General features: G+C 42.6%; 1 protein-coding gene across 1 annotated transcript; it reads left to right on the forward strand.

Moving 5' to 3' along the window:
- The first annotated feature begins 5,397 nt into the window (after positions 1–5,397).
- RUBCNL (rubicon like autophagy enhancer) lies at positions 5,398–25,887 on the forward strand. Its single transcript, XM_062607371.1, has 15 exons — positions 5,398–5,707; positions 7,802–7,910; positions 9,943–10,611; positions 14,050–14,135; positions 17,246–17,453; positions 18,286–18,390; positions 19,947–19,989; positions 20,381–20,513; positions 21,024–21,169; positions 21,887–21,951; positions 23,016–23,254; positions 23,802–23,863; positions 24,568–24,721; positions 24,842–24,932; positions 25,402–25,887. Exons 1-15 carry the CDS (start codon positions 5,636–5,638, stop codon positions 25,512–25,514), a joined length of 2,295 nt encoding a protein of 764 aa, XP_062463355.1. The 5' UTR covers positions 5,398–5,635; the 3' UTR covers positions 25,515–25,887.
- The last annotated feature ends 1,238 nt before the right edge of the window (positions 25,888–27,125 follow it).

Genomic DNA, 27,125 nt, shown 5'->3' on the forward strand with positions numbered 1-27,125 from the left:
TAAGTTTGGTGCACTGACTTCGCATTTTTGATTCCCAGAGTTCTCCCAGCATAGACTGGAGGAAAAGAAGCTGTGTCTATCAGGCTTGCCTACCTGAATGACTTGCAGTGACTAATCCTGCTTGATCTTCTACTTTCTCTATTTGCAGCTACTGTTCTTAGTGTTTTTACTCAGGGTGACTTTCTGCATTATTTAGTGCAGGTGAAATAATTTGATTTGCTACTTAAGTTTTGTCAGAAGAGTAAATTATTTCCCAGTACTGTTATTCAGTATCTGTGATGGGCAAAACAAAGAAGGAAAAAACATCTTTCTAGAAGGGACTAGTCTAGTGATCCAGCTGTAGCTTCTTGATCCATTTTCTTTTATGACAGAGCTGGTTTAACAAGCAACCAGCCCCATATTTTGCCCTGTCTGCTGTTCCTTCTCACATACACACTTCCTCATCTGTCTCAGTCTTGTGGAGCTGTGCTTTACACTGGATTGCCAAGTAATGTAATTTAATAATAAGCTATAATACCTTTTTTTTTTCTTTTTTCATTTCAGTGTATAGTCTGAATTACAGTGGCACTGGCAACTGAAGGAGCAATAAGCTGCAGTGTAAATGTGGGAACACATGATTATGAGACATGATAGCTGGCAGCAAGGGCAAGGACTTCTTAAGACAGTTTTGCCATCCAAGAAAATACACAACGTATTCTAGTCAGCTGGGATATGGAGCAGTACATTTGGTGTTAAGTGTCTATTCTCTCTGTCACACATTTGTGCAAACAGGGTGTGAGCTTGGCTCTCTACCCCACATAAAGAGGACTTTGCACATTTGAGAGTTATCTCTTAAGGATCTCCATTTCCTCTGTCTTTAATCTGTGATTCACCCTTCTCCCTTTTTCTACATAATCCACCCTTCCACACACACTTCACTTTGGAAATTGCTCTGCAAATTGTGTTTCCAAATTATTGTGGGGTCTGGTTTTGTTTTGTGTTTTTTTTTTTTTTTTTTTTTGTGTGGCTTTTTTTTTTGTTTTGCTTTTTTTTTTTGGTGTTTTTTTTTTGTTTGTTTGGTTGGTTTGGTTTGGTTTTTTTTTGAGGGGTAGGCAGGGGGGTTTAGCTGTACATAGGGAATAGTTGCATCCTGAGCTACACAACAGGTTAAAACCAGAAGTTACTCAAACATACATGTTCATATGGTATTTTACTGACTTTAAAGACCCTGTATAATCCTTGCCTCAGCAGTTATACTGGTACAGAGTTTACTATTAAAAACATCCAAAAGTGACAGGTTTTTAACTGTTTCTCGTGTTCTGTTCATAGCTGTAAGGATTAGCCTTTTCCCAAGATGCCAAGTTTTCCCATCTGCCTTCAAATGGACAGTATTGGAAAGCCTTTGAGTCTGATTTTAATGGAAAACTGCAAGGTCTTTTAATTTTTCTTTCCTTAACCTCCCAAGCCCAGCTATACTCCTGAGATCAGCTCCATTCTGTCCTTTTCTCCACTCCACAATTTCCACTGCTTAAAAGAATGTGTGGATAGACACTTGATTCGGTCTTCTAATGACAATCATTTCACTCACTATAGGGTCTTTAAAAAAAGGTTAATCTCATCTAAACCATGAACGGGTGTTAATTATGGCAGCTGCATAGTACCACTATGTCATGGTTTAACCCCATCTGCCTACTAAGTACTACACTCACTCCCCCCCCCCTCCTCCCGCAGTAAAAAAAAGTTATCAGACTACTAGGATTAAATGAGTTGTCAAAGATATTATGGTCTTTGGCTGTAGTAGCATTTACTAATGTAATTTCCTAATATAAAGAAATACCCAGGATGTGCATTGCTCTGATGGAGATGTGCCTCAGCACTGTTAAGGTTGACCAGCAAACTGAGCCTATTGTAGCTCACTCAGCAGCAGCATGGCCAGCATCCCAGTAGCTGTGTGGAAAGCTGAGGACACTGTCACAAGCTGTTGTTCTCTGACAGGGTTCCAGCATCTTCAGACATGTTTTGTATTTTGACTGGATGCATGTCTGGAATTCTTTACAGGGTCAGCTCACCATCCATTTCCTGGGTATATTTTTGGCTTGGGATAATGATCCTATCCTTGTAATTATTTTGGTTTTACATGCAATTATTTTAGACTTCCTTCTTTTAGCGTATTGATGATATTTTTAACTTTGAGCCCATTCCAAGTAGCTCTTTCCTGGAGAATCAGGAATAATGGCTCCTTTCAAACGATAAAATTCAGTCATTATGCAACATTGGCCTTAAAACTTAAAACCCAACCAAACAAAAAAGCATTTTGGGGGGCTTCTCTGTAGAAAGTTTTCTAAATAATTGCCAAGTTGAAATATTTTAATTGTGTGATAAAAAAATAGTCCTCTCCTTGATTTAAAAAGAAGGCCTGTTACCCTCAGGCAGTCTGATGCAAACATTATGAAGTCTTGGCCCTCTGTCAGGAACAATGTCTTGAACATGTTTAAATTATCTGTATTAGAGACACCAGGGATATCTGCTTTCAGTTCTCCTCAGTTATTCTTTCAGAGCTCAAAGATCTCACTGTGGTCGATATCTTGGCTACTGCTGAAGTTTCCAAGCTACTTCCGTGCCCAAGATATGGGAAGTAGGAAGATTCCTCTACAGAAGCCCAATGATGTGAGCTATTAATCCTTTCTTCTCCCAACATCTCTCTTCTGTTTTTTGACATTCTGCAGGAAGGTTTTGGGCAGGTTTTTGCCGATGCTTTTTGTTTTGGCATTCACTAGACAAAATGGCTCAGTTTCCCTAAGTTGGTGTGGGTTATTCAGGTATTAGGGCAAGATACCACTTTGGTGTACCCTGGCCTGGTTTGAGTTTTCCCCCTTGTCAACTTTAAAAACAGTCCAGCATTTCTTTCCTCTTTTTGTCATTCTGTATCTGTCCAGTTTTCTAGGATTTCTGTTGGTGCTATCTGCAAAAAGTAGAGAGGTTTTTAACCACATTCCAGGCAAAGGGTCTGACACAATATGAGTGTTCCTGGCAATACACATATACACGAAGAGCGCAGCATGGAGACAAAAAAACACTAAGCGGAAATGAAAATGTTCTTTCTGTGCAACATTTTTGACATATTTAGTATTTTCCATTTGTATAATTCTTCTCATGTAAGGATTTTTGAAACCTTTATGAGAATAAAGCACAAATTCCCTAGCTGGATTTTTGCCAGGTTTTAGTAAGTACTACAGATAAACCTATAGGCTTTTCCACTTTACTGCCTGCTCTTCCCCACATGAATATATGTCCCAAAAGTAGAGTCTGTTTTCACAAATTACCATTACATAGCTGGGAATTAGAAACACACACCAGAGAATAACACAGAATCATAGAATAGGTTGGGTTGGCAGGGACCTTCAAAGGTCATCTAGTCCAACCTCCTTGCACATCTTCAACTTGATCAGGTTGCTTAAGAGTCACATCCAGACCAAGGTCAGACAACAACTGTACAACTTGGCCTGAAACTACCTGTAGGTTTCCACAGCCCAAATCCACTGCCCCATTTACCGGCTAAGTCATCATCTGTGCTTAAAAAGGTAGGCAATTACTCCAGAGCATCTGAAAGCCAGACTGTCAGCTGCAACTCTGCTTTGCATTCTGTTTACTGATTCTATTTATTTCTGCATGGCACCATCTGGACTCTTACCTCCTTTCTACTTCCTCATGGTTTGCAACTTCCTGAGTTCCTGCACGTGTATATATATATATATATATATATTCCATTTTATGGACAATCAGCAATTTTTTAGCTCCACAAATACAGCTCAGCATTCTTTATTTTTAGCCCGAACTGACTACTAGGAACTGAAGCTTACTCGCTGTGAGCCCTCTAAGGCAGCTGACTCACAGACAGGCCTGGCAGGTGGCTGAATTCCTTTCTAAAAGCTAAGTGAGACTAGATCTGTCATTTCTAATATGCCAGCTGGCTGCAAATCCTGGCGTACAGCTGATCCTTGAGGTGTGTCTACACATGTTGCCTGTGGGCCTCAATCCCCCCCCCCCACACACCTTGGGGAAACACCCTCCATTCACTCCCAATTGACTTATCTTTGACTTGATTGGGTTTAGAATAGAGTAGAATATACTATTTAGTTGGAAGGGGCCTATGATGATCACCTAGTCCAACTGCTTGACTACTTAAGGGCTGACCAAACGTTAAAGCATGTTCAGATACCTCTTAAACACTAACAGGCTTGGGGTATCGACCACCTCTCCAGGAACCCTGTTCCAGTGTTTCGTAGAATCAGAATAGCTTGGGTTGGAAGGGACCTTAAAGCGCATCCATTTCCAAGTCCCTGCCCTGGGCAGGGACACCTTCCACTAGACCAGGTTGCTCCAAGCCCCGTCCAACCTGGCCTTGAACACTGCCAGGCTGGGCCAGCCACAGCTTCTCTGGGCAGCCTGTGCCAGTGCCACACCAACCTCACGCTAAGAGCTTCCTAATGTGTAATGTAAATCTCCCCTCTGTCAGTTTAAAGCCATCCCCCCTTGTCCCGTCACCACTTGCACTTCCCCTCCTCAGAAGCATCAACACCTCCCCTCCTCAGGAAGCTGTAGGGCGCACTGAGGTATCGCCTCAGCCTCCTCTGCTCCAAACTCGACGAACCCACGGTCCCGAGCTGCAGTTTTCGCTGTGGTTTGGGTTTGTTTCCGTCCAAGCCGTGCTCCACCCCCAGGGCTGTCCTTCCCCCACCAGCGCGGCGGCCCAACTGAGCCACACACCGCCGGCCAGGCCGCACCGCCCCTCACCACTGTCGTGGCTGCAGGCAGAGCCCCGCCCTCCCCCGGGAGGCTCCGCCCCTGGGCCTGGCCGCGGCCCCGTTTCTCCCCCCGAGAGGGTGGCGGGCTGCTCTGGAGGTTGTGGGACTTGTGTCGTGACCGCCGGGTACGGCAGCCCTGTCCGCAGGCTGGGGGAGCCAGGTGCGGCGGCTGCGGGCGGGAGGCCGGTACGTGGCAGGGAGCGTGTTGCGGGCGGCGGGATGCTGTTGGGGTGCTGTTAGTGTTGGGGTGCTGTTAGTGTTGGGGTGCTGTTAGTGTTGGGGTGCTGTTAGTGTTGGGGTGCTTCTCTCAGGGTTTGCTGCTCTCCGAAGCTGCCCGGCGGGCTGGGCGCTTCCATGGTAAGGGATACGCGGCTTCCCAGTGCCGTGCCGGGACGACGGCTTCGGGTTTTGTTCACGGCTGGTGCCTTCCCCTGCCCAGTCACCGGTGGAAGGGAGGGAGCAGCCCCACTGCTACGGGGCCCGGCGCTGCCAAGTCCGCTCCCTCTCTTCCTTTCACAACAAACGGATCAATACCTTCCTTGATGCCTGTGGTAGGCGTTCCCGGTTGTTTGTGTTTTTTGGTTTTTGTTTGTTTTGTTGGTTTTGTTTTTTTTTTTTTTTCCGTTGGAAACTCTTGTCTCTTTAACACGGAATTCCATTGCTGCTGAGCTCTGCTTTTCTGTAAGCTTATAAGCGTGCCAAAGCCGAGACCGCAAACACTTCCCAGTATGAGATGTACAGCCTGGAAAACACATGGAGAATCGCGGTTAACGTGGCGGCGATTGTAATTCTTCTTCTCTATCGCTTCCAGGTGCTGAAAAACAAGAACAAACCAGGAATGCTGCCCCATCATGTCTCTCCACGCGGTACCTCTGGCCAGCTATAGGAGACCGGGAGTCTTCAAGCACCCCAGCACTGAAAAGGTAAGGAAGAGGGCAGCGCAGTGGAGGCTCAGTGTTTACCTTTTAGCCGCGGGAGCTTCTTTCAAGAAAGAGCTTTGACTTGCCAGGGGTCGTGGTAAATACTTGAAATGCTGGAGGTTTCATTATAGAGTTAATGTTGGAAATACATTCCCAGTGTTGAGGGGAGAAAGGCTGACTCGTTTGTGCTATGAAAGACGTCATAGTGGGGTTTATTAGTTATGGCAGCATGTTGTGGTACTTTTCACTCACCTCTGTTGTAATATTTACTTATACATGCTCCTTAATTTCTTGGTTTGTGATTTTTTTTTTCATATTTTGATAATTAAATACTAGAGGACCTCTTTCCTAATCTGTGATATGGTTGAAATTGTAACAGAATCAGGGAGATTTGTGTTGGAAGGGACCTTAAAGATCATCTAGTTCCAGCCTTGAGAGTAAATGGGAATCTATCTGTCCATATTCTCAGAACACTAATTGCTTCGGATAAGATCTAAGGGGTGGGAGTACTATTTTAAAAAGAAAAAAGATAAAATCTTAAGACTCTTAACATTTACTCTTACTGATAAAGTAGTTACATGTACCCTGGTGTCAAGTTGTGATACTTGATACGTCCTAAGAAGTAGAGTTTGTTAATAACTGATGTTAAGACCATTAAAAAGAAAATGAAAGTAATGGATAAAAACCGAATTCCTGTAAGAACTACTTTACTCAGCGATACTAACTATATGATATTTATATATATAAAGCCATTTCTCCAAATGAATGCATGGAGGGGGAGAGAAAAAGAAAGTGCTGATACTGAAGAGCGTATTTTCTAAGCACTGGCATAATCAAACACTAAATGTTTGAAATTCAGTATACTATTTTTGGCTCAAAATGTTGTTTTTCAGTTAAAAGGGGAATTCTTTGTGGGGTTTAATTTCTTATGCTTTCCATGACTCTGAAGGGTATCTGAACTAGATCTGCTTGCTGAGTCTCCTCACTCTCCCACGGGTGGAATGTAGAGATGAGCACAGGGTGGCAGAGGACAGCATACCCTTTAACTCCCTTCTTCTTTGTGTGAGACCACAGGGTGCAGGGGAGGGTGAGAGGCATCCTGGAGATGCTTCTGCATGGAGACATCTCATCCATGTCATGTGTGGGGAGAAGGCAGGAGGTACACCTTAGTTAATGTACTTTTTGATGGCGTGCCCAACAAATATGTGACCCTCACAAGGTTTTGTGAGCTTAGGGAGGAGACCTGTTGCTTCACTGTCCTGAGTGTATCTTACTCCCTTGCTGGAATTAGCCTCTTGGTATCTGTGCTAAACTGCTTGTCCTAGTTCAGCTTAACCTGGTTTGACAATATGGTAAATCCAGCTTTGGGGTTAGAAATACCAAGCCGTAAGCGTCATGTCCGTACTAAGTGAAATGCTGATCTGGTATAAACCTGCTCAGTCAGTTCAAATGCATTGAGAATTTTTGTCAGCTTCTACTGTCAGGCTCTATGCCAGGTCAAGTACTATCTATTTGTGCCATTTCTTGCTTTGTTCTGGGTCAGCTGCGTTTCTGACATGAACTGTCACGTAGCTATGTGCTACCAAATTAGGCAGATGTGATTATGTGACCACACTTGGACCAGTCGATACAGCTGGGAGATCAAGCAGCACATGCATCGAGTGTTTGTAGAGTCAGGGCTTCACAGGTTTAGGTTTGCATACATCTAAATGGCCCCTTTTTTCTAGTTGCAGATTGGCGATTCCTTGAATTCTTTTCCACTTCATTGTTGCTGTTTTGCAGATATATAGGCATATGATTCATCATTTGTATCTCCTATATGCCTTAAACATATGCATGGCTCTCCTATGGTGGAGACTTTCTTTGGTCACCTGCCTTCTGGAGTGAAATGCAAGATGCAGAGTTGAGATGCCAGTGTTCTTTCAGATGGTGCATGCTTCTGGAGGATTTTGCAAACAAAGAGAAATACAGGCAGTGTTTAAGTGACTGTCAGCAGGCCTTAGCATGGTGCTCTTCCTGCTGGGATGACTGTGAGTGTCATTACCTGACTACTGCTGTCTTATAACCAAATTGTCTGCCTGTGTGTTCTTGTTGTAGCTAAGCCACGAAAGCCTAAAGGTGACGTTCACTGAGACAGCATATTCTTCAAATTCTTCAGCAAGGATTAGCTGCCTCGCTCCGACACCTCAAATGTCTGTTCTCTCAGGTATGCCAGTTTGTTCTAAAATGCCTCCCTCTGGGGAGCTTTGCTGGTACTTGTAGTGGTAGCAAAAGCTATCAGTGGTTGTGTTACTAAACAAGTATAGTATGGTTGGAGAGAGAGCTTTGCTTGCTGGCTTTGAAGATGGGGCAACATCAAGGTGTATTTATACAATTTGAATGTATGGGTGTTTTTGCCTTTCAGATAGTAATTTGGCCATTTTAGTTATGTTGGCATTTTACGTGCTCGTATTGTACTTGAACCACTCAAATGATTCTTGGCAGTTTATGTCTTTGTTCATACAAGAAATGGTTTCTCAGATTTTAAAAGATTATGGCAGTTACTCACGTGAATATCAATTACAAAACAATTTAAGATTTATTTATTTTTTTCTTTGTTGGAACTAACCTATTTCTGGAGGTAGTTTAAAATGTGGGTTTTGGTGGATTTGGCTTTGCAATAGAAGAGCAGAGCAGAAGAGTTGAAGACAGTAAGACTAAATGTTTTGTCTTGCACAGAAAACATGCAGTCTGCAACCCAGGTTAAGGTATTCCTCTGACATTTAAATATCAATAGCTACCAAAATTGCTTTATTTTAATGAAAACATCAAAATATGTTTTAAAGTCAGCTAGCTCTTATTTTCCTTTTCCTGCCCTTATACTGCTATGGCTGGCTACTTTGGCAAGGTATTTCTCTGCAAATGCAACCAGTGAAATATGCTGTTTTGTTGCTATTTCTGCAACAGCTTTCTCCTGATATGGCAGGTGACTGATCCCAGTTGCTGATGAACTCAGCTAATTTTGGCTTGGCTTTACTACAACAGAACTGCTAGCAGCTTGTGCAGTATAGCTGATGTGTGACGTTGGTAATAACTTCTTCAGCTGCCTTTTGACAGGGAGTGCGCTTTATACAGACTTGCTTTTCCAAAGTATGTGGTTTTTTTTGTTTGTTTGTTTGTTTTCATACCTTCATTAGTAAACTTTCTTATTATGTAATTTGAGTGCATGCTGGCTTCCAGATGAGTAACTTGTGGAGAGGTTTACTGATTTCCATTGAGAGATGTCCAGGGAGAGCAACCTGTGGGCAAAGTCTGTAGGCTGCAAGACTTACTAGCTTTTTTTCACCAGCAGTGTTTAACGTTCCTCCTGGACCTAACTGGAAGTTCTTTGTCCTGGAAACGCATCTTCTTGATTGTATCTATTCTTAGAGTTTTACAACCTGCTTATCTTCTCTAGACAGTTGTTAACTTCATTGTTATGTGGTCTGTAGCTTCTTCTTGAACACAGACTTTGTGTCTCATCTCTCCATTGTCTGGATGATTGCAGTTCCTGTGAGTGTCCACTTCTACTTCATACTAATGTTGCAATGTTTGCCACTAAAAGCAGTTTGCCCCTTTTCAGCTGAACTACATCTTTGTAGTAGGTCACAGAATCTTGGCAGGTGGTACTTTTGATTCCTTCAGAACATTATATTACAATGAACTTGGTGTGACAGCTGTTTTTCTTTATGGGTTCATGTAAATGTTGCCACCCCTATGCATAGTGGACTGAAAGTTACTTTAGCCTTTTCCATGTGAGGAGTGTCTGACTGAACTAAAACATGCAAGCACATGACCTTTAATTCCTAAGTGTCTATTTTTTGTTTTCTTCCTGCTATATTGATCCGCTATATATCTTGCTATAATGTGACCTTCTCTTATCCTGGCAGTGGAACCAGTACCAGTACCTCATCCAGTTTTGTAGAACAATGATGTTTTTGAGCGTGCTATCAGTCACCATTAAAGCTTAACTAATTGTATTTGGCTAGCAGCAGCATACTTTACTGTTTGTTTATTACCTAGCCTTATCAATGATGGAATTGCTTCCAGACTGCAGAAAACAAGAGCTTTCTTGCAGTAAGAGGCAGCAGAGAATAGTGTTTGAATTCGGCTCTTTCCTGTCTCCTCACATATGTCAAAAATAATGTGTATTTTATGTTTTAAATTAATCTTTTCTTAGGATTGTTTCCTAATCTCTCTGTTCTTCCTTTCCTGAACAGACAAATATTCAAGACCAGCAGTGATTGGACATGCTGGGAATTTTGGATCATACCCAAACAGTGCTGAAGCTATCAAAGACATTCTAGTGTCTGTTTTAACTGCATCTGGTTTGAAGCCCTCTTTGGTGCTGGAGCAGACCACAATGCAAGGAGCCAAACATCCCGACAGTGATGTGGAACAGTGGGAAGAAAGCAGTGCTGGGGATAGCCATGATGACAGTGACAGTGATTCTGCACGTTACAGCGCTGCCTGTACACAAACAGACATTCGGTTTACAAGGCACCAGGCATGTTGGGACAACACGTGCTGTGATTCCTCTAAACCTTCACTGGATACTTTCTTTAGTTTCCGTTCCTCTGATGATGATCCTGCTGCTTCCTCCTTGAATAGTTTCAGTCTTTCGGACATGTCCCCTCTGAGGCAGGACTGCTTTACCCAGGTGACGTTAACAGGAGGCACTGTCACATCAGCTGTTTTGCATTCTGGCAGAGAATGTTATACCTCCCCCAGACAGGAGCTGACTTTCACAAGGTTTCTTTCTGATTCAACTGTTGATAAGCCAGCAGATCTGTTGACATACCCTGATGCTTTGGAGCCTGTGCCTATCAGCAACAGTGACAGCAGTTCTCCCAGTAGACGTTCCCAGTCAGAGCCAGTCAATCAAACAGGTAACTTTACAAGTCCATTTTTGTTTTAAGATTTCTGTGCTAGGAAAGACAACTTTAACTGAAATGGGCTTTGTTTATGGTGATTGCGAATTAGGTAAATGCTGTCATTCAAGAAGGGAGAGTGGGGAGAAAGAGCTTAAAAACCAAAGAACCAGAGAGTTGGACTGTGGTTCCTGATACAGGAAACACTCGTGCTTGCAGTAGATTGTCTCATGATGTAGAAATGCTTCTGTAATATGGAATCTTTGGTGAAATGTAAAAATTGCTGAGCTGTGAGCAATGTAGAACATCCACTGGATGAGGCTTGCACCACCTTCATCTTGTCTTTACTACTGCCCTTCTCCCAAAAGTGCACAGTGTGGATCTGGGTGTTCGCTAGTGATTTATTGGGGTGTGGGCGCTCCCTCGGACATCTTGTGTTTGAGCTGAAGGAGAGGGAGCCCTTTGATTCTGGGAATTCAGAGGTAGGGCTTTAACATCCTTTCTCATTAGTATTAAACTGGCTTGTGCCAGCACAGGACTGTTTTTCCTCTTCCCCTTTCCAAGTGTATCCAGAGTCTCAGAGACACGTAGCTCCATCCAATACAGGTCAGGATCTTTTACCAGCCATACGGATAACCCACATGTGCTTGGTAAAGAGATGCGAACTGGGGGCTGCTGGTAAAGGGTGCTTCCTGTTGATGCAGTGGCAGGCGGCTCAGGGTGGTGCAGGCCTATAGGTGAGGCCATGTTCAGTGGGGATGTTCAGCATGGTGCCCCCAAGATGGCCTGAAGCAGCTGGCTGGGCCCTGGGGCTGTGTGTGTCTCCATGAGGTGTGCCGGCCTTTCTGGGCTGCTGGGGAGGGCACTTGCCCCTTGGCTAGAATAAGGGAACAATCCTGTCATGTTTAATACCTAACAGCCTTCTCTACAGTGAGATGAAGCATCTTTGTTTTAAAAGGGTGTTATCGGTACCTAAGGGATTATTCGTAGAATTACAAAATGGCTTGGGTTGAAAGGGACCTACCTGAAAGATCATCTAGTTCCAACCCCCCCTTCTGCTAAACCAGGTTGCTGAAAGCCCCGTTCAGCCTGACCTTGAACACTGCCAGGGATGGGGCATCCATAGCTTCTCCGGGCAGCCTGTGCCAGTGCCTCACCACCCTCATAGTGAAGAATTTTTTTCTGTATATCTAATCTAAATCTACTCTCTCATCTTAAAGCCATTCCCCCTTGTCCTGTCACTACATGCTTTTGTAAAAAGACCCCTGATTTCCTGTAGACCCTCTTCAGGTATTGGAAGGCTGATGCTCTTCCTAGATACTGAGCCTTCGAAGGATGGTGCAGCTGATTTTCTACTGGAAAGAAGGCAAACAGTGGAGAATAGTTAGCCTGTCCTTTGTATGATAAATGAAAATGGCAAAGGCTGGGTGGTTGGTTTGTTTTTATTTGTTTTGGTTTTTTGTTTTGTCTTCCTCCTTTGGTCAATTGTAGTCCTAGTGGTGACACTCCAGTGAGCTCCACTTCCAAGCTCTGGTCCTTTCTAGTTATTCACTCAGAGCTCCTCCAATACCTTATGTTGGCTATAAGATCTCAAATAGGCACGTGCTATTGCATAACTGGGAGCTCTTCATAACAACTTTGTCATTTGGGTTAGGCTGTCGTCAGCAGTTACTATGGTGATGATTATAGTGGTTTTGTTATGCTAGGTGTTTTGTCAGGTCCCTGCATTTAAGATGTGCCCATCAGGGAGAAGGAAACCGCACCTGGCAGTTGGAGCTGGCTGCCGCCACTCACACAGGTTTGGTTAGCCAGGTCTGGAGAATACAGACCAAGTTCCCAGTGTCAGAGGGGACCCTGAGGCACGTGTGTAAGAACGAATAAATTGTGCATGACTCGACCTTCTGGCACGAGTAGGACGTGTCACAAGCTTGCATTGGGTCAGTAATGCTGCTGGCTCTTCAGGAAGCAAATGGAGGAATATGGCAACCAGATGACTGGAGAAGTCTTGCCCTTGGTTTTACTAAAAATACTCTTCACACAAGGCAGGATCCTATTAGACACTCTGCTGTGTGGTGGGCTCTGTCTGCATTAGACTTTGGTCTGTTCTGTACAAAGTGAAAATTAATGCATTTCATCATTCCTTCTTCCTTCCAACCATTTAACTCACTGCTTAGCCTGGAGCAAAGGGGAGTGAGGCCTCGTTGTGCAGGACTATGAGGATGGGAAAAGCAAATGGCAAACTGAAAAAGAAGAAATAAAATGCTTCATTTTAAGGCAGGAATTATACAAGAGTACCTCTTGACTTGTCATCCTTTCCATTGCTGTCTCAGAGATGGTGGTTTCTCACTTGTTTCTCGCAGAAAATTGGTGAGACATAAATCAGAAGAAATAATTTTTTTCAGTGGCATTTAATATTTTTTTGTTTTGGTGTGTTTTGTTGTTTTTTTTTAATGAGATTTTCTGGTGGTCCTGTGAACTCCTGTTTGACCTTTAAAGGTATGACAAAGACCTTTTACCAGTGCCTCATGCAACCTTCTGGAAATGCTTTCGTTATTGTTAATGAGGAGCCTGTGGGTGAATTGGATGTTTTCTGGGGGCTTTGTTGTGGCTGGTGTGTCACTGGCAGTTCCTAAGGTTTATTCTTGCTTTTAACCTGTGCGTGCATCAAGGTCACCTCTTTCTGTGGCTCTTGAGAGCTCTTTCCCCAGCCCCAGCAGCCTCCAGGCAACAGTGCTCAGGAGTAGAAGGGCAACCAGACCATTTTTGCATCGGACCCAGACCCGAGTTTTGTTTCATATGTTCATCCTACTTGGCAGCGAATGCCAGGAAAAGTACTATTCTGTGAAGCTGGGAGTACTGTGGCTAATGTCTGCCCCAGTTGTACATATTGCTGTGCAGTATGGGATCCATTTGGATGCAGGAGGGAGATTTCCTAGGGGTATGGAAACAGAATGGCAAAGTTTTTTCCAAACTTGCTATAGTCACATAATACCAGCAGTGATTTAGGGAACCTTTTAAGGCTTAAGCATCTCTCTGCAAGCCCAGACAGCTCTTTTTTCTTCCAGCAATTGTGAATGAGCAGAGAGCAGTGTTAGCTGGCTCTGTTGCAAACTGCAGAACCCCGCTGTAATCCCAACCTGAGGTTCTGACTGTGCTTGTCAGGAGCAGTTCAGGCTGTAGTGGGGAGAAGGCTGGTGTTGGGAGCACAATGGTGGTGTCGCAACATGGCATTTAAACTATGCTTCCCTGGTGGTTACCCATGCTTCAGGTGGCCAGGATAGTTCAAATGCCAATGTGTTGCCCAGAAATCTTTCTTAACTTCCACTACAACCTCCAGGCCCAGTGGTGTTAAGTTAGTGAAAGAAAGTTTGCTTTGCTTTCTGGAAATCACCCTGTGCAAATCCTGGAAGCTGCAGAGAAAGAAATAACTAATAAAAGTTCTTGTTATACCCACAGGTTCTACTTCACTTTTGAACATAAGTGTTATACCCTTGAATCGTTCATTGCAGGACATGTGCATGCTTCCAGAAGATGTGGAGAAGGTGAGGACAGCAAAGACTATTGTCATAATGTTGTTTTTTCCATTTTATAGCGGCAAAGCCAAATGACAGGAGGTGTTTCTCAGTAACAGAAATTTCCAATAGATCTTCAGATCTATCTTTAGAAATACTGTATTTCCCCTCTTCTTCCCCTCTGTGGGTGAGCCTAAAATGCCTACTGCTTCACTTACATTGAGTCTTAATCCATTAGTTAAATATTTTAATTATTTTAAAATAATGGAAATATTTTGGAACGCTACACTTCCACTTTTCATTCCATCGTTTTCCAGCACATTCTTCGAGACCAAACTTTACAGTCATTATAGTCACTTTAAAGTTACATTAGAATTCATGTAGAATTTGTTGCAACTACCTGCTTATGGATGGGATTTACCTCATGCTTTTACTATCAGGAGATAGGGAGAGGTGTTGGTTTTTTTTGTGTGTGTGCTTATGATCCTGTGAGTTTGCTGTAAAAGAATAAATGACAATATACATAACAAGCACAGTAACTGTAACATCTGCAGTGATTTAAGCAGTTTCTCATGGTTTTTAAGTTGGAGAAGGGACCCAAATGGTATTAGGTGTGTGGCCAGATAGGCAGCTCACTTGAGCTTATAAACAAAGATAAAGTTGAGAAGATAACACTGTCACGCATAACTGTGTGTGCTAAATGTTAATCTTTTTGAAAAGTTTGAAAACAGGAGTTAATATTATAGTTATTGCGAAGAGTAGCATTTAATACAAAAGAGCTTCAAAAATGTACACAGCACTGATTTTGTTGGAATGGGAAGTTCTGTGTTTGATATGAAGCTCTTGGTGTTCCTAAAGTGCATTTTAAAACAAACAAAAAAAAAAACAAAACAAAAACAGTAAATCACACACCAAAACCAACAAATTTGTAAACTAGCTTTAAATATTGCTTTTTGTGAAAAGGTGTTTCAGAAAGGAGTTGATGTTTCTCTATATGTGTGAACCAAAAATATGCTTTCAGCCCCAGGAGACCAATGAAGGTAGATATGTGTATTAGAAACCACAGAGTGAGAACTACTGAGTGAGGCAAGTTCACATCAGCTACCTCTCTTGTGCAGATATCTGGGGACTGACATCATTACAGGCTAAGAGACGCCAAGAGCTCAGTGCATTATGAGTGAGGCTACCTTTTTAACAAACAAAACCGAGCATCTGAAACAGAAAACCAAACAAAACCCAAAACACTTTTGGGTTGTAAAATAATGTCTTTGAAATTTATAAGGCTGAAAATTCAAGGTAAACTAGTGTCATCAAGTCTGAGAATTGTAGTTGTGTGCCAGGAAGGAAATGGGCCAGATAATCAGGAGGGACTTCCCACTGATGCAAGTGGGAGAGAAGTGAGAAGGTATGTGTGTCACAGCTGAGCTTCACAGTGGTACTGCTTCCTAGGGTGACAGGCTTACCAGCAGGTAGAGCTGAAAGCTGATAATCATGCTAAGTACAGGAGTGCCTGTATCCTGTTCCATCTTTTTGCAGTGCAGCGTGCTCAGATACACTCATCATTGCTTCTATCAGCAGGATGTGCTGATATGCTGGGCTCTGCAACTGTCTTGGGGTTAACCAGTGCCACATGGGCTTTTTTTAATCTTCAGGGTAGGATGTGTCTTCTTTATGTGCCAAAAGGAAAAAGGCTCCTCAATTCTTTATTTTTCTAATAGCATATCCTGAAGTTCAATGAAAGTTGACTCTGGAGAAACTGCACCAAGCAAGTGCTGTTAGTCGGTGTTAAGGGAAAGATAAAAAGTCTCTTGAAACACCCACAGAGACTTGTGGGATCTCTCTAATGTGGAGATTAATCTCTTCTAAATGCATTTGGCTATGGACAAAAATAGAACACTATACATTTCTGCTTTGAGAAAAATAAAACAGTGATAAGAAAGCAGTGGTGTCTGTTGTGCTTTTTAACTTTTAGCTATTTCTAAACTCTGATGTCTGTCTTCATGCTCCTCTTCTACAAGCTTCATGCTTGCAGAGTGCATGGATACTGATGTTGCATGGTACAATTTTCTGAGGGTAAGCCACTTTATAAAAAGCCTTAATTATTCTGCATTCAGAATCTCTAGCCCTAGGTACTGCAGGCTTTTTTAAATTGAGGTTTAGCTTTGCACAATGCAAACACATGCAGTTGAGGGGAGAGTGGGAGAGTATCCTGGCCCTCTCAGGGTTTCCATCCATGCACTTGAGTGCACCTATCTCTCCAAGGTGCATCCACTTCTGAGCTGAGCCTGGGCTGGGAAGATGTGCCCAGGCCAGCAGTAGTAGCTCAGGTGGGGCTGGTGGGATGCTCTGTTAGATCACAGGGAGCAAAGGATTGGAGCAGGGACCCCAGGTTTGTCTGGATGTCTCAGTGGTACCAGAGGTGAGTTTTTACTAATTCCCTTTTCCTGGAGAATGGGTGACCCAGGCAGGCAAAATAGAAAGGGACACCATGGGGAGGGGTTTTCCAGCTGGGAAATGCAGCTTTGAAAGCACTACATATTTAATGCAGTATGAATCCCAGGGGAGCTCTGCTTCTGTTTACCCTTGTCACAGACGTTCTATGCAGCCTTGAATTGACAGTGTAAGCTATTTCACTGTGTCTTCCCTACTTCTCAGCCTGAATTCTTAGCGCATGAAAGCATTTTACTAACTTCTCTAGTACGCAACACCTGAAGATCTACAATCTTTCCAAAACTTGCCACTTCTGGCCCCATCCATGTTAAGCATGCGTGCAAAACTGCTCATACACACTGACTTGCAATTAAATCCTATTAACAGGATTCACACTTGCATGCTAAATAATGCAGTGTAACTAAAAGACTGTGTCTCTAAAATGCATGCATATTCATCAATTAGGCATGTAATCAAGTTTCTTTTTATCTAATGGATGGGTAAGATAATTGTCTTGCCCTTGATTAGAAAACACAATTTACTTTTATCTGGGCCTTTTGCATGTTGTCTCTGAATTGGGGTTTGTTGGTGTTCACATGAAAGGTGAGATAGCCTTACCTTTTTATTTCTTGAGCTGAAAATGTATATTTCACTTTGTCTTAAGTATAAAATATGCTGTGTACTAATGAGGGTTTCAATCCTGCTTCCAGGAAAACGCACACTTTTTTGTTGCAGATATGATTATAGCATCATTAGAAAAAATGAAATGTAATATCCTAAGCCAACAAGCAGAGACCTGGGGTGTGGAGGAAGCAAGTGGATCAGATGGCAGCTATCACACTGATTCAGAGTTCTCGTCTTACCCTGGAGTGAAGAAGTCCGATTCCTCTGTTGCTTCTTCAGACAGTGGTTATGAAGGCAAGTTACTTAGTCTGTAATGCAGTGTTGTCTGACAGCCTTTGCCATGTATTTTTGTGCAAGAAAAAAATAAATGAATTTGGGCATTGCTTGGAACCAAATCCTCTGTTATCTTCTTTGAGTCTTTTGAGAGCTCTGTGCCTTGGGGATCATTATGCTACAAGAGTTTTCCCTGTATGTCAAATTCTTCGTATTGAGTGCTCACATTTTCTTTTTCATGTTACAAAAAATCCTAATTATAATAACTAAAACATAGATGGAAGGTTTAAGTGCCACATGCCAAGCACAACTTTCCATATAAAAGTTCCTGTAGTTGGCTAGTTTTCTTCCTGCTTAAATCCCTTTCTGCAGGATTTGAAGCTTGGCTCGCTCTTTCTGTGCTTACTTCTGCAGTATGCAGATCAGGCCACGTAACTGATTTGAGTGAAACTGCCCGGAGTATTCATTCATATGTAGTTTGAAGCAAGATAGTAAATACTCCTGGCATTGTAGTGCTTCAGTCAGTACATGAGTAATATGTATCTTTGCAATGGAACTCAAGTCTGAAGTGACATAACTTCTGGGCAAAAAAGAGTAGTGTGCTTGTATGTGGAAGGGGAGAGATCATTGATAATGTGAAAGCTTTTGGTTTAGTCTCTAGAAGCTTCTCAGCTTAAGAAACTGAGGGATATGCTGTATGACAGAATTGGCTTTCTGTGTATATGTAAAAATGGCTCTGTAAATACAGGCTGTGTGCTAAAGTTTTAAGTGCAGTAAAATACAAATATAACTTGAGGCGGCTACTCTATAAATGCTGGAGAAGTTTAATTGGTGTTGTCTTTGTTCTGGACAGGATGTGCTCTGCTGCCTGTCACCTCCCCAGTGCATCTGCCGTCACATCATGGGGTTACCAGATATCATTGCCACAGTGACTCAGAGGATGAATATGTAATTATTGGTAAGACTTTAAAATTGTAACTCTGTTGTTCAAGTGAATCTATTTAACTGTTTGGAAAAATCTGTTGACCTAGTAGATGTTACTGCAGGAGAAATAACATGAGAAAATGGATAGAACAACGTATGCGTGACTCCTTACTAGAACACATGCAGAAACACCAGACCAGTGCAGGATTTCCTTTCTATAAAAGAATATCTTTGCTGGTTTGAGGGTGTTGTGAGTTGACCCTGGCTGGATGCCAGGCACCCACCAGAGCTGCTCTGTCACTGCCACCCTCAGCTGGACAGGGGAGAGAAAATATGATGAAAAGCTTGTGGGTTGAGATAAGGACAGGGAGAGATCACTCACCGATTACCGTCATGGGCAAAACAGACTTGACTTGGGGCATAGGGGAAGTTTCTGCCACCTTCTCACAGAAGCCACCATTGTTGCCCCCCACTGCCAAACCTTGCCATGCAAACTCAATGTAGGGACTGAAATTATGTTTAAGGATTAAATCCAGTGAATGTGGGTGAGCAAAGTGTGAAATGGGCACAACTTCAGCCAACTATAGCAGCATTGTTTGAGAGAATTTAGGACATGATTATTTCCAAATTAAACAGGTTGGTTAGGTTTTAGGCAGCCCTAGCTCTGCTTTGAGACTAGAGCAGAATGTCTCTGTCCCCTTACAGTTACCAGTGCTCTGCTTCTGTGCAGGACAGTCCTGAGTTTCTTTGGTTATCTTCTGGTTTTTACATATTACAGAAATAGAAACTGTTAAAAGTAGCTTGAGGAACATTTAACCTCCATCTTATTTTGTCCTGTTAACAAATGCATTTTTATTGCTCCCTTTGGTTTTAGAGGTTGAGGGGGTTTTGTTGTTGTGGGTTTTTTTGAGGGGTGGGTGTTTTTACCTCCTTATTCCCCACTCTAATAGTGAATCACTAGGTGCCAAAACTGCACTTCCAGTAGCAAGCATTATTTTGACATGTATGAATGGGGAAGTGTTTGTCTTGAGAACAGTATGCATGGCCAGAAATAACGCTACCAATGTGAATGCTTTGTCTGCATCAGCATATTTTGTCTGTATAAACATAATTAAGAAGTGTGTGCTTTAATTCCATTCATCTCGCCTGTTACTAACTAGCATTAGCTGGCATGTTTGTGATTGGTGTTTCCAAATATCTGTCAGTGTCTGAAAAAATCAAGGTGCACTCTGCTAGTTCTGTGTGTGATCACTTATATTAAGTGCTGTCTGGTTGGACCTGGACTAGCAGGCACTTAGTCTCTCCTTACCGTTTCTCCTGCTCTTGAAGGGAGGCTAAGGTGATGATATGATGCATAGCTGTCAGGGAGTGCTCTTCATCAGCAGATATCAGATCTGCAGAGGAGATAGACTTCTTATGCCTGTTTACAACTAGGGCTGAGGTTATTTCCCACAGCCAGCAAGAGTATTGTAAAGCTGAATATATTTGAAGCTGACACCATGATAACACAGTAGGTAGATGTAAAACAATGCTGAGTAACAGAAGCTTTGTTTCTTAGATGGCTTGATAAAATTTTCTCCTTTACCACAGAACTTGAAGACCTTGAAAATCTGTCTGTCACCCCAGATGAAAGGTACTGCTGTGTATCTTTTCTGTAATAGCCTGGTGGCACTACCTTTTCTGCTGCACCAGCTTCCTGGTTACTCCTCTGGCTGGGGTGGTGAAAGGTGTGGGAGTGGTAAATTTGGCCTCCCAAGGAAGGGCAAGGAATGCTGCTTGGCAGCAAATGTCTGGTGGTTGGCTTAGCTGAGCATTTCTCTGGTCCCTGGGCCTCACTGGAGGCTGGTGGCTGTGGCTCTGCGAGCACGTGGGTGTATCAAAGCAAGGGCATGGGAGTGAAGGGATGGGAGAAAACTCTTCAGGGATGCAGAAGAGGCAGCGGAGCTGCTGATGATATGCTGCCATTTTTCACTGTATTGCTTGTATTGTATTTCACTATATTGTCTGTATTGCTTCACTTTCAGATCATCTTTTGAACCAGTCAGCAATTCTGCTGAAGCAACAGCCCAGGAGCTGTGCAGAGCTTTCAGAAGACACTGGTTGCAGACAGACTCTGCAGTTCAACTATCTGGTTGCCTGAGCTCATCAAAGCAGAGAGTGAGTCTGAGCTGAAAACAGCAGGCTCTTTATTTGGTTCTCTAAATAATCACTGTCTTACTGCAGCTGCTTCACTGTTAGGGAAAGGGGGAAGCTGCATTTAAAAACTTAAACAAAAACCCCCTGAAAACCCTCGAGTACTTACAGTTTATTCATTTATTTTAGCTAAATTTTTAGAACATTTCTTTACTGTGAGGGTGGTGAGGCACTGGAATGGGTTGCCCAGAGAAAGTGGTAAATGCTCCATCCCTGGCAATGTTCAGTGCCAGGTTGGACAGAGCCTCGAGTGACATGGTCTAGTGTAAGGTGTCCCTGCCCATTGCAGGGAGGTTGGAACTAGATGATCTTAAGGTCCTTTTCAGCCCTAACCATTCTGTGATACAAGGGGATTTAACCGAGAGGAGACTACGTGCAGATGAAACCTGAACTTTAAAATCTTCAGGTATTAAACATTTAACACATGTCCAGCTGATGGGCTGCTCACCTTCACCAGTCTGTCTCTTCCAACAGTCTATGCTGAAAGAAGAGCTTCCCAGAGAGCTTGAGTCCAGTTTGAATCTGGCTGAAGAAATAAAGATTGTATCCAAATTAAGAGGATCTTCTGGATGGGCCCCACCAAGATCACAGATTATATTTAATATTCACCCTTCAGTCAAGTAAGTCTAGGGCATCTGAGCATTATCGTTTAGTACAGCATGGGGATTTGTCTGAAATCTGCTGAAGTTGATGGAGGGAGCCTGGGTGATTGTGTAGAACCTAAGATTAGAACTAGTGCATGGCACAGCCTTTTGCAGTGTCTGTCACCAACTTCGCTAGAAAGCAGATGGCATCTTTTTTTCCCTCCTCTTGGCACGTCCTGATTAATGTGGCATGTGAATTTTTACATGTGATAGTACATAACTCTGTGTGGTGTTACAGTGGCAGCATGCTTAGTTGGACTCCTAAAAAATTGTGTGAGACTATCTGGAGAATATTCTTAAGAGTTTCCCCACTTGCCTGCTGATATTTTACGGGTAGGAGGTTTTCAGAAAGTGAGGAGAAAACAGGTCATGTTTGGGGAAACTACTGTCTTGACGCATAAAGTGCTGTCAAATGCACACAGTAGGCAGACTGGCTAATTCCCTGTCACTGCAGGTCAGGTTGCTTTTTCAGTTACAGAGGTGGATTTCCCCCTCCTACACCCTCCTAGGTTTGGACACCAACTTAAGAAATGGAAGATAATCTAATTCTTGCAAGAAGCCATATTTAGAAGCAGTAATTGGTAATTTAGACACTTTCACTGGTGCCAGTTTAGTTCTCTTGCACTTTTGGAGAATATGAACTAAACTGTGTTTTCCATGCTGAAAGATGTAACTATTTGCCTCTGTATTCAGGAGAGATGCAGTAGTGGCTGCCCAGAACTTTACGTGTGTTGGCTGTGGAACCCCAATAGAAAGCAGTAAGTATTATTGAAAGGAATTAAAAAACTAATAAATCCATTGCTATTAATCAGGCTGTAATCTTCACCAGCAGATGTATCACCATTGTATAATTATCTGAGCTAAGGGAAAAATCTCATTGCTAGATGTGCCTGCAATAAAACAGGCAGTGGGATCTTACCACAGCCTGGAGTTTCTCCTTGTGGACAGAATGCAGTGCTTGATAGATATCCTTCTCATACACAGTGAAAATTCAGGGGAAAAAAAAACAGGAAAAGCTATTAAAAAAAAAAAAAAAGAAATCAATCAAGCTTCCAGGCTAGATAGTGCTGGTGCTACATCTTCTAATGTTTTCTTTTTATAATTCTTCTCTGTGCCAATTTACACATTTCCAAAAATATCTTTTGAGAGACTTTAAGGAAGTTTTATGCAGGCTTATGGGATGTGTGCTTTTGCTCTTGTGAAAAACGTTGTTGTTTTTTTTTCCCCTTAGATCTTGATCACAAAATTCTAATCGCGTTTTATTTGTGATACTTTGTGAGAACTGCTTGAAAGCGTGATGACTTACAGGTCTGATAGCCAGATCTTACCTAAGAAATCTTTGAAGTGGCTTTCCACACTTCTTGTGCTGCCGCTCACAAAAAAAGCAGCATTTGTGATGGCCTGTAAAGTGTCAGCAACCTTGGATGCTGATATAGCTGGGAAAAATCCACAGACTCTTTATATGAAGAGTATTACACAAGTGTGACTCCAGGATCAGTTTGTCTTTTCATTTGGTGGAAGTGTTTTGTTGTGTGTTTTATCTTATATCTCCTTTTTGCAGGTAAAGTGGCAATGGTTTCTCTGATCTTATGTTGATAATCAGCTTGACAGATGTGGAAATGAGGAAAGCTTTCTCTTCTAATGCACAGTACAGACCTTGTGCATGTGTTTATCACTATAATAAAACCCCCTACATATAAGAATAATCCCTAGCCCCTCACTCCAGTATATCAGAGTTATTTAAGCAGAATAGGCATACAGACAAGAGGTATGTCCTGTAAGTATTAGAAATATTCACAACTTCATTGCTCTTTACCTGCAGAATATATCAGGAGACTCCGTTACTGTGACTACCTGGGGAAATACTTCTGTGACTGCTGCCACAGCTATGCCCAGTCTCCCATTCCTGCCCGAATACTTTTGAAGTGGGACTTCAAAAAATACTATGTATGCAACTTCTCCAAACATCTCCTGGACAGCATATGGCAGCACCCAATTTTCAATGTTTCCTGTATTAACAAAGCCCTCTACACAAAAAGTAAAGAAATGGACAGGGTGAGGGTAAGTGTGGCCTTTTATTGGGAATTTGTGGGTCTGTGGGAAGAACTCCTTAGGGCAGGTTGTCCTTTGCCATGGTCTGCATGGGAAAGATGCAAAGTTGATTTCTCTGCACTTAGACTTGTCCTGTCACAGCTTCTGGGATTTGCCCTCTCTCCCTTCAGATGAAGAAGGAGAAGGGAGAGGTTTCCAACTTATGCCAGAGGCTGGGAGATGTTTCCTCATTGGTTTTCTATTTGAGTTCATGGAGGGGAGCTGGGCTTCTGCAATAAATATTTACTTGGCAATTGGCTGTTGGGAAGCTCCAGAAGTTTTGATTGACTTCATAAGTTTGTGGGCCATTAGAGAAAACACCCTTGGCTCACCTAAGAATTGTACCTCCTAACTGAGGAAGGGTTTCTGTTGAAGATTTAAAGTTGTCGTCTGCTCTCTTTTTGGCTGAGGAGACGCTTACCTGTTCTTACACAGGTTTGGGTCTAGCATCTTGGTGTGCTGACGTGGAGCCATTGGTAATTTAAAAATTATTTTGTTTTCCCCCTTTATCTTGTAGGAGGTGCAAGAACAGCTTTTTCATTTAAAAAAGCTTTTGAAAACCTGCAGGTTTGGAGAAAGGTATGGGCAGTGATTGTGCATGAAAAAATTCATTAGAATGCATGTGGAACCTTCTTATAGAACCTTCTTCTCTAGATACATTTGAGTGCAGATTTAAACGAGTTGTTGTCAGAATTTTCTCTAATGATATTAAAACTTCCTTCTGTTACATGCAGATGTTGAGTGAAAAACATGTTGTATGTGGTGGCTTTTTTTCTTGTACCATATTTAGACATCTGGGTTTAAATGTTAAATGTTTTTTTGTTAGGTGTATTTTCTTTCCTGCTCTGTCTCTTTTAGGTTTTCATTCATAGTTAAAAGGTCAAAGATACTCCTGTATATCTGCAAGATGATTTGTCTTAAAAAATAAGAAAATTAACCAATGTGTTCCTTGAGGGTTTAAAGATTTCTTGCAGAAATCGGTCATAATGCTCAGTTCAGTTTATTTTATAAACACTTTCAGATGAAAGTAGTGACCAGAAATGGAAAATACCAAAACATGACCATGCTTGTTGCTGTAAATTAAAGGTTTGTGGTATTCACCTCCCCAAACTGTGGGCATAGCTAATAGGTAGATGTGTGATCTCAAACTGGGAGGTGAGGTAGGCTTTAGCATGAGCTTGCTTTGTGTGATCCTTGGGTGACTAGAGAAGCAGAAGAGGCTTATTCTTCAACTATACTAGAATAGCAACTTCTTGAGACTCAATTTTCCTTTCTCTTTGCAGTGTACTGAAAGAATTTGAACAGGTTCCCAGCCATCTGACAGAGGAGCTGCATCTCTTTTCACTGGATGATCTGGTGAAGATCAAACGAGGGCAATTACTGCCTCTTCTCAAAGACATTCTGAAGAGCTCCACCTCCCATGTGGACAGCTGTGAGGTAAGAAGCCAAGGCTCTTGATGTCCTTGTAGCTGCTAGTGTGAGGAATATTCCTGCTAACATTCCCGAATACTTTTTTCTTAGATTAAAAGTAAATCAACTCTTTTGCTGTCCTTGTAGCTCTGTCAAGCAAAGGGGTTTATCTGTGAATTCTGTCAGAGCGCAGATCTGCTCTTTCCACATCAGATTGCCAAATGCAGAAGATGCACAGGTATGTTCCAGACCAAACATTTTTCTTTCTTCCTTAGGGAGGATGTTGGTGTGTAAAAGTGTTCAGACTTATTCAGGGAAAACATTGAGAACTTGCTTCACTGACAGCATGTGTATTTGAAAACCAGGCTGTGGCAGCTGTCTTGCACCGGTGCATTCAGAGAGTAAAGCCAGGGACTTGCCTGAACATAACTATGGCTTCAGGAGGAGGCTAATTTTTTGGGGTCTGTGCATGAGGGAGAGCATGGGACAGTGCTATACTGCTGCTGTATCAGATCTTGTTCATTGTAAATCCTGTGAATCTTGGAAAAATGTTTAATCATAGATACTGCAGTGGTGGTGGTTGTCCCTGGTATACTTTTTATACTTGGGTTAACTAGATAGAACATCCTTCAAGGAACTCAGCCATTGATTCTTCTTCTATTTTCATTCATTTTTTCTGAATGTTGAACTGCTGTATGTATGAACAGAGTGCAAAACATGCTTTCACAAAGCATGCTTCAAGTCTGGAGGCTGCCCCAGATGTCTGCGTATCGCAGCTCGGAGGACGCTTTCAGAAACTCCGTCACTGGTGCCTCCATGAAGCTGGATTCCTCTGATGACTGCTGATTTCAGAATATGCTCAAAGCCGAATCTTCAGGTGCCTGGCTAAGAATTAAATAATGTTGTTTTAGACATTACTATTTTTAATGGTTGTCTCCTTTTTGGGGGGTAAGGGTAAAAAAACAAAAAAAAAAGGAAAAAAAGACTTTACTATCATCATTGAAAACTCACCCTAAAGGAGTTTCCTCTTAACTGGTGACCGAAGGACTGGATGTTAATTCTGTGAGCAGCCTTTTGTTGGTGTGTTTTGTTCTTGTATATAAGATTTTTGATATTATATTTTTGCATTCAAAATTATTCTTCCCTGTAATTCTGCAAACAACATATAGATAGTAAATGAGTGTTCGAAAGCCTTGCCCGTGTCGCATTTTGGGAATAGGAAGAAGTGGTAAAATGTGAAATCATTCTCTCAGAAGCTCTTAAGCTTCTCTGAAAGCTTTAGGCAGATCCAGGTCTGAAATTCTGTTCTGGCAAATGCTTAATGTAAACTGATGAATTTTAGGTTTCTTTTAAACGTATGTATGAAACAACTTGTTGTGGGTTGACCTTGGCCTGCTGCTAGATGCTCACCTCACTAGGTGATTCCCGCCTCACTGCTGCTTTTGGCTCTCACTCCCCTTCCTAAGGAGGACGGGGAGAAGATAAAGCTCCTGTACGGGCTGTCCAGGAGAAGCAGTTCCTTTAGGAAGTATCCACATACTCCAGTAGGGTGGTTCCCATGGGCTGCCGGGGAATCTCTGCTCTGGTGCCTGGAGCACTTCTTTCCCCTCTGCCTTCACTGACTGGCATTTGTACTGCTGTTTTTCACTCCCCTTTCTTCTCTATGATGTTTCTCTATTCTTAAATACATTTTCTCGGAGGTGTCACCATCTTGGCTGAGGTGCTCAGCTGTGTCATGCAGTTGGTCCATTAGAGACGGTTAGAAGCAGTTGTGTTTGATATGGTGCCGTCCTGGCTACTTCCAGTGGACGCAACCCTGCAGCTCACCCCACTGCCAACCCCTTGCCACCTACACCCAGTACATTGCTCAAGAAGTTTCTTTCCAGAGCACTTAAAACCATGAGGAGAGTCAGTTAGTGAGCCAGAGAGATGCTGCTTTTTACATCCACCCTCACACTTGCAGACTGCGTCCTTGCCTAAAGGTGAAGTGCTGGAAGTTGAAAACAGCTTTCTTTTCCTGCCTGGTTGGTTACTTCTGATGGAACTGGCTAAGGAAGCATCCATGCCTTCAGAAACCCAGAGCAGCTGTTGAACCTCTAAAGCCATTTTTCTGTTTGTGCCACATGTGAAGTACCAATGAACAGCGGCACCCCAGAACTTGAAATCACATACCAAAGTTCTGATCTCCCCAGTGGAGTCCTGTTAATATTTTGAAGCTGTTGTTCTCATTCTGTGCTTTGCTCTTCCTCTCCTCACCTGCTAGATCCAGCTTTTAGCACAGAAAAGACTGGCTGGGTGTTACCAGGGTCTGTGTAAATTCACCTCCACACTAGTGCTCACAGTAGTTGTAAGCTCACTAACTCTTCCACTTAGCTATTTTTTCAGTGGCTGAAACAGCTTACCTACTTAGTGCTTGCAAGTGAGATTATCA

This window comes from Pezoporus occidentalis, unplaced genomic scaffold (genome assembly GCF_034315485.1).
Source record: "Pezoporus occidentalis ecotype Australia unplaced genomic scaffold, CSIRO_AGI_Poc_V1 ctg122, whole genome shotgun sequence".
Classification (NCBI taxonomy): domain Eukaryota; kingdom Metazoa; phylum Chordata; class Aves; order Psittaciformes; family Psittacidae; genus Pezoporus; species Pezoporus occidentalis.